Consider the following 14,750-nt stretch of genomic DNA (forward strand, 5'->3'; position numbering starts at 1 on the left):
TCGTCTCGACCTCCCATTCACGCTGCAAGAGCTACGTGCAGCGATTTCCTCTTCAAGACACTCAAGTGCGCCTGGTCCTGATGGTATTACCTATTCTACCTTGCGCCATCTAGGCCCTCGAGCGACTGAAGAGCTCCTGGCTTTATATAATCTCTCTTGGTCCTCGGGAACTGTGCCTGCACATTGGAAGACAAGCAGAATTGTGGCATTATTGAAACCAGGCAAGACACCCCATGCTATGCTTTCCTACAGACCTGTGGCGCTTGCCAGTTGCATAGGTAAAACCATGGAACGCATGGTTTTGATGCGCCTGGAGTGGTTTTTGGAGAAACGTAATGTATATCCAGACGCAATGACAGGCTTCCGAAAGGGTAGGTCATCAATCGACAGCGTCGTTGACCTAGTAACAACTGTTCAACATCAGAAACGTCGCCGTCGATTAACGGCTGCTGTCTTTCTAGATATCAAGGGTGCTTTTGACAACGTTCTACATGATGCAATTTTAAATGCCCTAGAAGAATGTGGCGTCGGGGGACGTATGCATCAGTGGATAGCCAGCTATCTTCAAGGGAGAACAATATTCATGACAACTCCAGACGGTGAAACAATGAACCACCCCGTCTATCGTGGAGTGCCTCAAGGAGGTGTATTGAGCCCAACTTTATTTAATATCGTTCTCATTGGACTGGTCAAAGAACACGCACGCACAGTCTCGGTCTCTGTATACGCAGACGACATCTGTATATGGACCACGAGCTTAACGCGCTTGCAAGTGCAAACGAAGCTGCAGCGCGCGGTGTCAATAACGTCGACATACCTAAACAGTCGCGGACTGCAGCTCTCACCGGAAAAAAGTGTAACCATGGCGTTTACACGGAAGTCAATGGCCTGCTACCCCGTCATGATTAATGGGAAGATTATACCTTCAGTAACCCACTTCAAGTTTCTCGGAGTGACCATCGACCGTGACTTATCTTGGTCGAAGCACCTCTCTGGATTAAGAAGAAAGCTGGACAGCTTTACTCAGATCATTCGACATATGTCTGGAAATTCATGGGGGCCATCCAAGTCATCTCTTCTGCAGCTCTACCAGGCACTTTTTGTTGGCTACTTCCGCTACAGTGCGCCTGTACTTTCTCGGCTTAGTACCACTGCTATACGCACGCTTGAAAGTGCTCAGGCTCGCGCACTGCGAATTTGCCTAGGTCTACCACGATGTGCGTCTACTTGGGGCACTATTGCAGAGGCACGTGCGTGCCCAGCTCGAGTTTATCTGCAACATGAGCCATTGCGAGTGCATCTAAGGCTACTGACTAGACACAGGAATCATCCACTCGCGAACATCACAAGGGTACGGCCTGTGTCCGCTTACTCAGAAGCCGTGTTGTCGCAGCAAGACTTATTGCCGTCGGACTTCGAACCGTATGACATACCCAAAGTTCCACCCTGGACGATGGCAAAGCCAACGGTGAGACTCTCAATCCCTGGAATAACGAAGAAGTCGAAAATGCCGCTTGCTGGTCTCAAGCATTTCGCGCTATCATACATTACTTACATGTATGGACATTATGAACATGTTTTTACAGATGGCTCCGTGACACAAACCTCTTCCGCGGCTGCCTACACGGTGCCAGGAATGGGGATCGCACAACGGTTCAAGACGGGACACAGGACGTCGTCTACAGCAGCTGAGTTGACCGGAATTCGAGAAGCAGTTCGCTGCATACTGCAACAGAGTCTCGAGAAGTGGACAGTGTTCTGTGATTCAAAACCAGCACTGCAACTCATCAGCAATTATATGAATGACAGAACCGCATATAGTCCTCTCGTTTATGACATCATGTCTCTGCTTGCCGAGGCGTCTCATTCCGGGCACACCATCGTGCTGCAGTGGATTCCTGGCCATTGTGGAATAGCTGGAAATGAACAGGCTGACGCTGAAGCAAAAAAGGCGCACACTGACGGAACCATTGTAAAAATTCATTTTTCCCGGTATGACATTAACACCTTGCTCCATAACACCATTAAAACTTCTACGGCACGACATTGGGGCAACCCCGAACATCGACAAGAGCGCTTATACAGACTTGATGCTGGATTACAATTCCGGCTTCCACTTCGATTGCGGAGAAGCCAGGAAACACTCATTCATCGATTACGGCTGGGTGTTGCATACACCCACCGATACCTTCACAAGATTGGACAAGCACGGGACCCTGAATGTAGCGTCTGTCACACTTTCGAGACAATAGCTCACGTACTTTGCGTGTGCCCTCAATACGCGACCGAACGAAGAAAACTCAAATCTACTGTTGATAGCTTGGACTCCCGCCCCTTTTCAGAAGAAAAGCTTTTGGGCGCGTGGAGGAGTGTCGACTGTGCCCAATGTGCCATAAAAGCACTTTTGAACTTTTTAAGCGAGACTGGTTTAGACGATCGCCTCTAGAAGCTGTGAGACGTGTAGTCAGTGCGAAATGTGTTTGCGCAAAAACTTTTTGTGGCAAGATTACTTTTTGTAAGGACAAGATTACTCTTAGTGTAGTGCGTCTCCAGTGCGCATCCGCATATTGGACAACGTGTATATAGTATCTCATTGTACCATATTATAATCATCCGCCACCTACCTTTCCCTGTATTTCCCACTTCCCCATTCCCCAGTGAGGAGTAGCAGGCTAGAGACACGCTCTCCAGGCCGACCTCTCCTCCTTTCTCTTCATTAAAATCGACTCCTCCTCCTTGTGCATGGTACATGTGCGCTCTTGCATTCCACCGCCATTGGAATGCGGTCGCTGCAGCTGGGATCGAACCCACCATCTCACGACGCTCAACAGCGCGACGCTGTAGCCACTTAGCCACCATGGCGGGTCGTCGCGTTATAATGGCACTGGCAACCTAATAATGGCAACTTAATTTGAAAATCTGCAAAAATACGCAACAATCGTCGGATAAGGGCGCTCTACACGACAGCCAGACAGTAACTGAATTGTTTTAATTGCTGCGGAGCTATTCATTTTTGGTTCCCATTGCCACTGAGTAACGTGGTGCCGCTTGGCAACCAACCGTGGAATCATGCCAGGAGGTGCTAGATAACTGGTACCAGGAGATTGAGTAGAAATAGTTTCAGAAGCCAATCAAAATAGGAACACTACCAATTTCTGGGACGTATCCATTGCAATTATACAGGTTGTCCCAACTAACATGCACCAAGATTTTTAAAAAGCAGTTGAGTTACTTGAAGGAAACCTGTAGTGCACATTGTTTCCAGTGCAGTGGAGTAGCCGCTAGTAAATGTTTCGCTACGGTGATTTATTTAAGTTTTTGTAATCAATTATCTAACTCGAGGAGCACTGCCCTAAATATCGAAGTGTCAACGAAACATTTGTAGTCGCAGCCAAAGGACATCTAACTGCGGTGTTTTGAGTGAAGCACCAGTTTATCGTTTTCATGCTACACTGGCTCAGCCGACGCATCGGCATAGACATCAACCTTCACGCATACAACACCTAACCCCCTCGCTCTTATCAGTGGGCTTGGCAGCACTCTGGCAACGTGGTTCACCGACACCGACGCATCTTCACCTTACAGGTGCTCCCAGTTTTTTGCTTTCCCGCTGGCACCTGCTGTACTCCCGATCACCCATACTCCCCGACGGGTGCAAATAAAGTGATTTCTCTCTCTCTCTCTCTCTCTCTCTCTCTCTCTCTCTCTCTCTCCTGTAGTCATCACAAAGTCTGCGGGCACGTCCGGCTTACGGTGTCTTGGCTTGCGGGACGCACCTGCCTGGCAGAGCCTACTGAATCGTCTGCCTGGAAATACCAATCCTGACCAACGCTGTGTACCGCCTCACATCTGCAGCCTGCTACATACCATCTCTCGATGTGTGGGGTCGTCCTACCCTCAACGCGCTAGTACTACGGACGGGCCAACCTCGTGGACCCTCCAGTGCGTCGAAATCGAAACAAGCGCGGTTGACTACTGTGACGCACCGCCCTTGAGCGGAAATCCGCCGCGTTTACCGTCTTCATGCTGCCCTGCCTCAGCCGCCGCATCGGCACAGACATCACCCTTCACGCATAGAACACGTCACCCCCTCGCACTTGTCAGTGGGCTTGGCAGCACTCCGACAAGGCGGTTCACTGACGCCCGACGCTTTTCTCCTTACAGGTGACTACCAATTACACCATCTATGTGCGTCGTTCCCCCAACGCTGCTTTGATAGTGCTGCCAAGCCAAGGCTGCTGCATTACCATTGTTCGCGTCTGCACGTCTGTCATCTTGAAACTTCTCGCACTCTCTGGCGACATGGAATTGAATTCCGGCCCCAACACCCATTCCAGTTCTACGCAGGCATCCTGTGACATAATTGCAACATTGGAAGAAATAATGTAGCTCAGGTCAGGCGTCCCTTCTAAGCTAAATGAAATCAATTCGAACCAAACTGTCACAGAATAAAATTTTTGACGACATTAAGAGGTGACCGACGAAAATCGAAGACGATGTTTCCTCGACAACTGCACTGAAAACCGAAGTTCGTTGCATCAGGACAGTTGTCGATAAATCACAAAAGCCATTTCTGACCATCTCATCAAAACTAAATTATTCAGAAGGTAGGACTCGTCCTTCTAACTGTGCGTTTTTTTTGGCGTAGCTGATATTGATCGGGAAACGTGACAATAATCGGAGAACAAGATTTCGAAACATTGTACTTCTAAGCTTAACATTAAGTTAGACCTCTTAGATATCAAGCACGCTCATAGAATTGGCAAATGCAGCACTAATAAAAAAACCTATACCTGTCAAATTAGCACACTACAAAGTAAAACAACGTGTTCTTTCAGATGCTAATCAAACTAAGGGGATCCGACCACAGCATATCACAAGACTACTCATTTCATCTAACATTCGGCATGCACGTAAACAACTAATCGAGTTCGACAAGTCCCAACAGAAACCTTTGAACTTGGGTACGATAAGGCAGTCAGAGAGAACGGTACTTACAAGAACGGTAACGCTACAAATAGACTTATATTAACTTCATAGCTACCATCACACGCTACCGCAAATCCACATAGCATCCCTGTATAATTTGTTTATACTAACATAAGAAGCTTGCTGCCCAAACGCAAAGCACTCTGCAGCCTGATTAATTCTTCTGATTGTAAGCTTCTCGTACTAACAGAAATGTGGCTGAATTTAATCGTCGATAAAGCAGAGAATAATTCATTCCCATTTGTTGGGCGTGTTGGTATATTGAAAGCCTATTTAGCGCCAGCAAACAAGGACGGAAGGGAGACGACAACACAATGCGCTACAATGCACAATTAGCGCATTGTGTTGTCGTCTCCCTTCCGTCCTTGTTTGCTAGCGCTAAATATGCTTTCATAATTCATTCCTCCCTGATTTTGACATTTTTAGGTGGGATCGGGTAGGCAAATGCGGAGTAGGTGTCCTGACAGCTGCTCATCACAGCCTTTGTTGCCCTATTGTCGATATCACTTCATCTCTAGAAAGTTGATTCGTTTTGTACAGTTCTTCATACTAACATATTACCGGTATATGCTACTGACCTCCCGACGCACTTGTTTCCTTCACTACTCACTTTCACGAGACAATGCAATCTGTTACGACGTCATTCAGTCAAGCGCAAATAATCCTCTTAGGTGATTAACCTTCCTGGTATAACATGGCTCGAACCAGGCATAATGGCATCTAACAATAACATCGAAAGTAATTTTCTTAACACTTGCTTCACCTTTGGTTTGATGCCGCTAGTACCTACCCCAACGCGAAAAAACGAACAGTTTTCTAACACACTCGACCTTATCTTAACATCCCATCCCGACAATCTTTCTTCTGTCACACATCTACCAGAACTAAGTGATCACTCAGTACCGCATGCAGCATTATCCTGCCAGCAGCCTCGGAGAAAAAAAGAACAAAAAAGGAAACCACACTTTATGATAAAGGTGATTACATCAGTATTAACAATGCACTAAACGAGTTTTACAAGTGGTATGTATCATAGATTTCCCAAAACGCACAATAAACACCAAGTGGACGCTTTTTAAAAATAAAATGATTGAACTCGCTGAGACTTGCATACCAACTATCCCCTGCACCAAGCGACCTTTGTCCCCATGGTTCATGTCACTAAAACCATTGAACAATAAAAAGCAAAGATTATTTGCAAAGCCCAACATTCCGATACCGCTCCTGCCTGGGAAAAATATCACGCCAGTGAAAAGGCGTTTAATTCCTCGGCCGCAACAGCTAAATGAACCTTTTGCTCAACAACACTCCCTAGCATGCTGCAAAACAATCCCAAACAATTCTGGAAATACATTACCCCAAATAACGATAAACCAATATTATTATAAGATGGCGACAATAATTGTGTTCCTGACCATAGAGCAGATGAAGTAATGAACTTTGTCTCCTCTTCCGTATTCAATTCTGAACCTAACACTGACCTCCCGGCTGTCCTTAACTCAACAACCCAACCATGCCAGACATAACACTGAAGGCATACGGTATCACCAAACTAATATAATCCCTTAAATTACCATCCCTTGCCAGCATCGAGAGAATCAATTCCAAAATGCTTAAGCACACTGCGCACATCTCTAGTCTATTTTTTTGCCATATCTTTCAGCAATCATTATCATATGGAGTGGTGCCGCAAGACTGGAAAAGAGGTAAGAAAATTCCAGTGCCAAAAAAGGATCACCGTCATTGGGCCACAACTACCATCTAATTTCTCTCACCAGTATTTTTTCAAAACTAATGGAGCATATAATTTATTTTCATATTGCAAAGTGCCCAATATCTGCATTTTTTTCAATCCTAATCAACGTGGTTTTCAGAAAAGCATGTTCTGCGCGACTCGACTAGCTCTCTTCGTTAATTACATCAGCTCACATCTCGATCAAAACGTACCTATAGATGCTCTCTTTCTAGATTTCCAAAAGGCTTTCGACAAGGTTCCTCATGAATGGCTCTTCCTAAAGCTATCGATTCTCAATCTTAACCCTTGTGTTCTCCGATGGATACGCAACTGTCTGACAGTTCGTTTACGCTAACCAACGCTCGCCTAATTTATCACCCGTTATCTCCGGCGTGCCGCAATGCACTGTCCTGGGACCGCTACTCTTCTTAATATACATTAACGACTTCGCGAGAGGTTGTTCTTCGAAAATTCGTTTATTTGCTGATGCTTGCGTAATCTGTCGTCCTATTCCTAACGACGCTGATTCTCGTGCTGTTCAGTGCGACCTTAACGTTATTTAAACCTGCTTCAATAATTGTTTAATGTCTCTCAACGTCAAAAAACGTCCCTACTTTTATGTTCCACCATCGCCAATCATTTATTTCAGCTAATTACGTTATCGCTAGTTCTGAAATACGTGCTGTGACTTCTTATGAGTACTTGGGTATTAACATGTCCAATAACCTCGGTTGATCCTCACACATTTGCAGCAGTAGCAGTGATGCCAATCGTGTTCTATGCTACGTGCGCAGTAATCTACGTCTTGTAATCTACGTAATCTACATCTCCCTTCAGTAAAGCTACTAGCATATTTAACACTTGTTCGATCCCAACTGGAATACGCAGGCTCAGTGTGGGACCCATACTAATCTAACCTGTAAACAGCACTGGAATCTATGCAGAATCGAACAGCAATGTTCATTCACTCTCTCTTACCACACTAGCGTCACTAAACGTAAGTCATCTCTGAACCGTCCAACCCTCGAGCACCACCGCAAAACAGCAAGACTGTGTCCTTTTTACAAGTTCTGTAACTCGTTCCTTCACCAGACCGACATCAAGCCTCCGCACCGCCCTTCTTTCCGTCATATCTATTCAAAGGATGTTCATCCCACTACAGCTCGCACCGCCGCTCATCTTAACTCGCTCTTCGTTCAAACAGCGAAAGACTGGAATCATCTACCTGCCGAACAGGTGTACTCCTCCAGTCACTCATTGTTCAAGGCATTCATTGGAAACATGACCTTAATTAGTTTCCCTTAGTTTCCCTCATGGAAAACTCTAAGTGAGGTATTGGAGGAATGAGTAAATGAATTGCGTACTAATTTTTACCGACTGAAAAATGAGCTCCGCGAAATATAAAAAAATGCGGCGTGACTGCGCTCCCACGAGCTCCATAAAGCGGTGCCCTCGAACAGGCTTCCTCGGAGTTAGCCAGAACGAAGTAAAGGAAATAAAGAAAAAAGCTGGGATCGAGCTACTGCTTCATCTGTCGCGCCCCGGCCGAAGCACTCGTCGCGATTGGTGTTAGTTGGAAAGAAGCTGTGATAGCCGTCTTAGCGTAAAGTGCGCGAATGGTTCCTTTTCTTCTTTTTTTCGCACGATCTGCTTTCGCAGCACGTATACACTCTTATGAAAAGTAAAACCGTCACTTTAATATGGCTCTAATCCGAAGCAAGTTTCTGGCGAGAAATATCGCTGTGCGCGCACTCTTTCGATAGGGTGCACGCAGAGCCGGGATTTTGAAACATTCGATGCCTTTTCCATTGCTTCTCGCGTTTCGTCCGTGGTCAGAGCGGCGCTTCTGCCGCGTTGTCAAGGGGCTTTTGTTATAAATGTGATCAGTCGGTCTTGAGAGACGGATAATAAATGTCACGTAGAAATGAGAAGAGATCACTGCAACGCGGCAAAACCTGCTATTGGTGCTCATTCCATACCATTATATCAAGGTGATGCGCTGTTTCTTCGGCTTTGTGACAGGCAACGCGGTTGCTTTCAATAACTTATCTAAGAGTGCTGTTCTGTGATATGGGTAGAAGCGCAGTCACGTGACATTTTTCATATTTCTTATTTTTGATATTACATATTTCATTTCACTGATTATCAGTCTTAAATAATTGGTACACAATAAGTACGCTGCTGAATATACTACGGTTAGATGTCACTTGGCTGTGGCTACAAATGCCTGGCACTTCGCTAATTAGGACAGTACTTCTAGTGTTGGACAATTAATTGCAATTACTTTATGAAATCTCAGTAAAAAAAAATTTACCGACTGCTCCTCCACTGTACTGGAAACAATGTGCACTAGGTTTCTTCCGAGTAACACAATTTCTCTTTTTTTATCTTGGTGTACCACAGTAGGGACACCCTACATACGATATATTCTTCTTTGCTAGTCTTGGTACGTTAGCGAAGACCGAAGGCTCAATGTTTATGTTCTCAACAGGTTACAGTCCTAAGCACAACGCCTTACACTGTGAAATGCCTGTTGGACAACAAACGGCGCCACGGTTATGACCTCGATAGTCTCCAATACGTCACTACAGCGACCACGAACATTGAAGAAGACGTTGCGAAGGCGCTCGTCAAAGAATTTAATCTCAAGTCTTTTACACAACGTAAGTGTCATGTGTCCAAATTCTGAACACATTAAGCCAACCTCTCATTGAAAAAAAGCCTTCATTTTCCTTTCGTAATGAATTAACGTTATATTGATGGCCACGTTACCAAGATAGTGCTTAGCCTGATCTAAAATGGCCTCTGCGTTTTTGCTGTCTATGATACGGATTATCTCCAGCACTTTAGTTCCCTAATCGTCACCGCGGTTTACACGGGCGTAATAGACTGGCATTACAAGTGATTCGCGAAAGTAGCGACTTTTTGAGAAGGTTGACAGTGGGAAGGCAACAAAACTTTCTTTTGGCTCTTGTTGTTTTCGTTTGAGCAGAGTATGGTCAGACGGAGATACCTCTCATCTCAGCGGGTATCTACAACGCGCCCACCAATTACAAGTCCATCGGTTGCTTGGCAGTTGGCGTAGAAGCAATGGTAAGAATGGCAATATTTCTGTTTGCTTAAAGCAACGGAAGTTACACGCGAGCGAGTCATCCAGCAGGAGCAGTCGATGCGTCATTCGTGCCGTTTGTATATGCTTATTTCTCTCACGCCACAACAAACTCCATTTTAAAATTCTGTGTGTAGAGCGGCGTGCAAAATAATTGCTCTACAGTCATATCGGGACTACTACGAGGATGCCCAATATTAAGTTATTGAGTAGGACTTAACAGGACCATATTCAGCAAGTGTCATAACCAAGTCAAAATTTGCCCTTGTTCAAATTGAGGGTTTGTTGCTGTTGTTTACAAAATATTGATACCGTGTGAAAATGAAAAATTCGCCTCCATTCCACCCTGTGAAAGTTGATGTACAGCGAAAATGGTGCGAACGTCACACGGCGTTACACAACCACCACCACCATACGCAGCATACATCAAGCGCAAACGCGTGTATGCGCAAGTTCGCCATACATGCTCATTCTTCTAGGCCCTACGTGAAGTGCAAATGCCTTATCAAACTTAATTAATGATAAAAGTAAATATGATGAGGAAATTTGTAAAGTACGACTTCCGCAAAGCCTGCAGACATGATAGCGTGAAATTGTAATTCGAATATACAAGAACGCCTCATTCTGCTACGCGGAAAATCAAACACAAACCCCTTTTCCAGCCTCATTTTTTTTTTTTTTGTAAGCAGTGCACGAAAAATCTCGACCAACTAGAGGGTAACAACTTCGCAGTAATAACTGTTATTTGTTTCTTCAAAGATGTAAACATATGCGATGTTTATTATAGAGCACGGTTTGTCTTGCCTGGCTAAACAACGCCCTCCGTTTTGTTTTGTGAGTTTCTTTTTTTAACCCATTAGGGACCAGCGTGACCATATGGTCACGTTAGTCTGCACAGTGGATTTCAATTAATTAAAATTAACAAAACGGCACCAAAATCGCCATTGACATGCCGATTGACAGATTAGAGTTTCCTTAATGGATACCAAGTGTGAGCAGCTGTCAGTCTTTTTGTGGGAGCCCCTCGCAAATGCAGGAATAAGTGTTGCTCTGCGAGTAGCGTTGCCATGCATCGCTCCAAGGGGTAAGTGTGTTTTTTTTTTTACTACTTGTTTAAGCAATAGTCAGATATCCTTACCTCCGTATTGCTCTTTGAATATGTGACCTTCTGTGAGCATTTGTGAAAGAATAATGTTTGATTTATCCATGAACGTGCGTGTTATCTTGCGCGTTGCCATATGGTCACGCTAGGCCTTTAGGCTACGTAGCTTTTTATGTTTTTTAACTGCATTCTCATCTCGTGCACGGCTGCTGGCGCGTTCGCACAGTGGTTATTTCTTATTTTATTGTCGGAATAGGTTGATGTGGGAAGAAATAGCGAAGCAGTCATAGAGGAACATGACGACGTGTCAGTGGTTTATATCGAGCCGCCAGAGGCTAGCACCTATTCGGATGAAAACTCGGCCGATGAAGGCTCAGGTGGGCTCATTGACATTCTAAGCAGGTGGTAGCTATTAGCCAGCGCTGAAACTGTTTTCTCTGATGGACGCCGCATTGGTGGATGCGACTCGGACGATGACGACCCCGGCGAGCAAGGTGACAGAATATCAGAGGTTTCTTCTTCTGTAGTTGGTGCGGCCATTCCGGCAAAATTATCCACTGCTTCTAAGTGGACGAAGGGTGATCTCCAGACAAGCCTTGGCATATTTCCCGACCCAAACTTTGCTGCTTATAGGGACTTTTCACTTGTTGAGTTGTTCGATCTTTTTGACAATGCCGCACTCGATAGGGCAAGTACTCGTACGGTGAGAAGAAGCGAATCAAGGTGACCCATCCGAACACTGTTGCTAAGTACAAGATTTATAGGCGGTACGGACCAGATGGATGCAAATGCAGGCGCCTATAGGATTGCAATCCGTGGCAAAAAGTGGTGGTGGCCGATTTTCACTTCTCTTTGCGATGTATCTATCAGCAACGCTTAGGCGCTAATTTGTAGCACAAGGTTTAACGTCACGCAGGTGGAATTCCGCAGGCAAATTGCGCAAAGCTACCTGATGCGATGGAACAATAAGCCTAGAGGACCTGATCAACGCAGAATACCAAAGACTGGTGATGTCCTGACTGGTACACGGTATGACGAAGTGGCCCACTTTGGTGCACCAATACCTAATGGCAAGAGGTGGAGGTGTCCATGAGATAATTGCAACCGCGCGGTGCACAAATATGACGTCCGCATGTGTATTCGATTATTTATATCATATCACACTAAATAAGTGCTCGACTATTCGCTGTATATGTTTTTTGTGATGTTTCATGGCTTGAAATAAATGTTTTTAACTTCGCGTATTTCGCTGTAGCGTAAGGGCCCAGTGTGACCATATGGTCACGGGCTATATTTCAAAAACTAATTAGGCAGGAGTAATGATTTCTTGCATGTGAATTATTAGTATAAATGTAAGTTAAGATATGACATTTATTTCAAGATAGCAAAAAAATAAAGAAACCGGTCCCTAATGGGTTAACGTTGACATTGGGCTCAGCTATACAGGGGGAAGGCCCACGTTCGCCTATCCCGTCGTAGTGAAAAACGGCCTAATCTGTAGGCTGCACAACTTTTCAGTGTAACGTTTCCGTTCACCACGTGCTTTCCCAGGTATCCTGAAGTTACATGGAATCCATGTATATTATTTAGGATTGTAGGTGAAATGGCGACACTCATAGTGGTTTCGCGTTACCACCTCTAATCTTTTGTTCTTGCTGCCGCTTCTTGTCCACTTTTTCTAGCGTCTCGTAGAGAACCAGAAACTAGCTCTTCCGTCCAACCCTTCCACCCGTCTTACGAACAAAATATATTTTTGACTCCCAACGTTGTGGTTTAGCATACGTTCCGTCGTGGCTTTCACACAGGTGAGGGACACAGAAACGAAAAAGCCTCTGGGACCATGGCAACATGGAGAGCTCGTGGTGCGAAGTCGAAACCTGATGCGCGGATACTGGGGGAGGCTGCACGAGCCCATCACCGATGAAGAAGGCTGGTACAGCACAGGTAGGAGTGGATGTGGAACGCGCACGTACAACGTGCTTTGATAAACCGTTCTGAACCAATGATGCGCGCCCAGTGAAATAAGTAGTTATACGTAGGAATTCAATGGCACTCCTTCACACGTAAAACGCGGAAGACAAATGTATCGTTATCCCCGCGTTTCTTTATTATCCAAGATATCTTTAACCACTTTGTTCAGGGACATTATGAGACTGCCCACAAAACAACGCCAGCGTCTCGAAATTTTTTGTGAACCTTTCTTCCGGAATACATTTAGTACGAATGAACACACTGAACGCCTTCACAAGCATTCCTTTTGCGTTAACATGAAGAGCTCTTGCACAGCTTTCGCTCTGGTGATGCAGCGTCGGTATGCTAGTCCATGCCCATCCATGCGCACTTTTTCTTAGGCTTACCAAATTTAGCTGGTAGAACACGGAACGAGGTGTAGATGATCATGACTGTGCGTTTAAAGCGATAAGACGAAGGATTGTCAAGAGCGAATACATGTGAGGTTGCCTGAACCACCCCGTGTTGTGCCACCATTGGCTTTGGAGAAGAGAAACAAAGGGACAGGATTCGGGAATTCGATGATGAGCCCAATGCTATACACGCTTTTGAGCATAAAGTCAATACAAGCTTTCGTTACAGCAGTTCATCTAATCGACAATTCGTGGCAAAGTCCACATAGCGGCTAATTTCTTAGCGAGCAAATGGTTGTCCCGGCCAGGAGCCCGGGGTAAGTATTTATGGCAACAGATTCACACTGCAAATTAGGATGCGGTACGTAATTAAAGGCTTCGAGGACAAGCGTGGTCCTTGCCGTTTCCAATATTTCCATGTGTTCTGCTTTCGCATTGTAACCTGGGCAGGACGGGAAACTGTCGACTAGCCTCACCCATCACAAGCATGCGATTGCGACTTCGGAAAGCTGCCGACTGCACAAGCGCCCCAGGCTTGGGAGCAGCCGGTTATAATGCGCTTTATTTCGGGGGGCACGCAGGTGACCTGTGCTACTACGACAAAGACGGCTGGCTGTACCTAGTTGCGCGGCTAAGCGACTACTTCTGCGTCCGTGCGGGCAAGTATCGGCCGGTCCAAGTCGAGGCCGCGCTGCTCAAGTGCCCAGGGGTTCATGACTGCGCCGTCGTAGGAATACCACATCCCGAAGCTGGAAATGTGGCGCACGCTCTGGTTGTGCCCGACCCAGAAGCAAGAACACTGAGCGCCGATCACGTCGCGCAATTTGTGGAAGGTTAGCATTTTTTGCTTTTCATTCGTTTTTTTAAGCTCACTGCACGCGACCTCCTCGTCATATACAAAGTTCTCTGGTTGGTTTTCGGCAGTGTTACCTTAACCTCACACACCAACGTAACTGCTTCATCAGCTTTAAACGTTAGCGGTTTGTGCTCCTTTGTATGTCATAACTAGCCAGAGTTATGCTAAGGAAATGACGAGCACACAACGTGGCAGACGACGACAAGCGCTAACTTCCAAATGAGATTTATAGGGCCAGAGCGCGGAAGTAAATGGACGAATGAAAAACAGGTGATCAACAAGGGATGAAGCAGAAAAATAAACAGCATCAGCCATACCATCGCAAGGTGCGCGCGTGGGCACCTCCCAGAAAATGTATTTCTTTGCCTGAAAGAGACAAGGGTGGCGTGCTCACAGAAAAGCAGTGCTCGCCTGTCACCTGAGCAGCTTCCACAACGATGTCAGTGCACGGTCGTGCCAGTGTTTCTACAGGCTTTCCGTGCCGTCGAAAACTGCAATGTTGTGCAAGGAAGTCATCTTTGCCATTGCGGAAGTTATTCGCGTGTTCTCGTAGTGCGGGCATTCGACATCTACCACTCTGACGCACGTGAAATGCA

The 14,750-nt window shown here is 45.7% G+C and overlaps 2 protein-coding genes across 2 annotated transcripts in view; one reads left to right on the forward strand and one right to left on the reverse strand.

Annotated features, from left to right (window-relative positions):
• Positions 1-14,750, reverse strand: part of LOC139059256 (uncharacterized) — a 284,919-nt gene that overhangs the window by 134,005 nt on the left and 136,164 nt on the right. The window lies entirely within an intron of this gene.
• LOC139059255 (uncharacterized) overlaps positions 1-14,750 on the forward strand; it is a 52,734-nt gene that overhangs the window by 36,306 nt on the left and 1,678 nt on the right. Inside the window, exons 7-10 of the mRNA XM_070537420.1 lie at positions 9,216-9,387; positions 9,717-9,817; positions 12,741-12,879; positions 13,880-14,131. Coding sequence (XP_070393521.1) covers positions 9,216-9,387; positions 9,717-9,817; positions 12,741-12,879; positions 13,880-14,131 — 664 coding nt within the window. The remainder of the gene's footprint in view (positions 1-9,215; positions 9,388-9,716; positions 9,818-12,740; positions 12,880-13,879; positions 14,132-14,750) is intronic.

This window comes from Dermacentor albipictus, chromosome 4 (genome assembly GCF_038994185.2).
Source record: "Dermacentor albipictus isolate Rhodes 1998 colony chromosome 4, USDA_Dalb.pri_finalv2, whole genome shotgun sequence".
Taxonomy (NCBI): Eukaryota; Metazoa; Arthropoda; class Arachnida; order Ixodida; family Ixodidae; genus Dermacentor; species Dermacentor albipictus.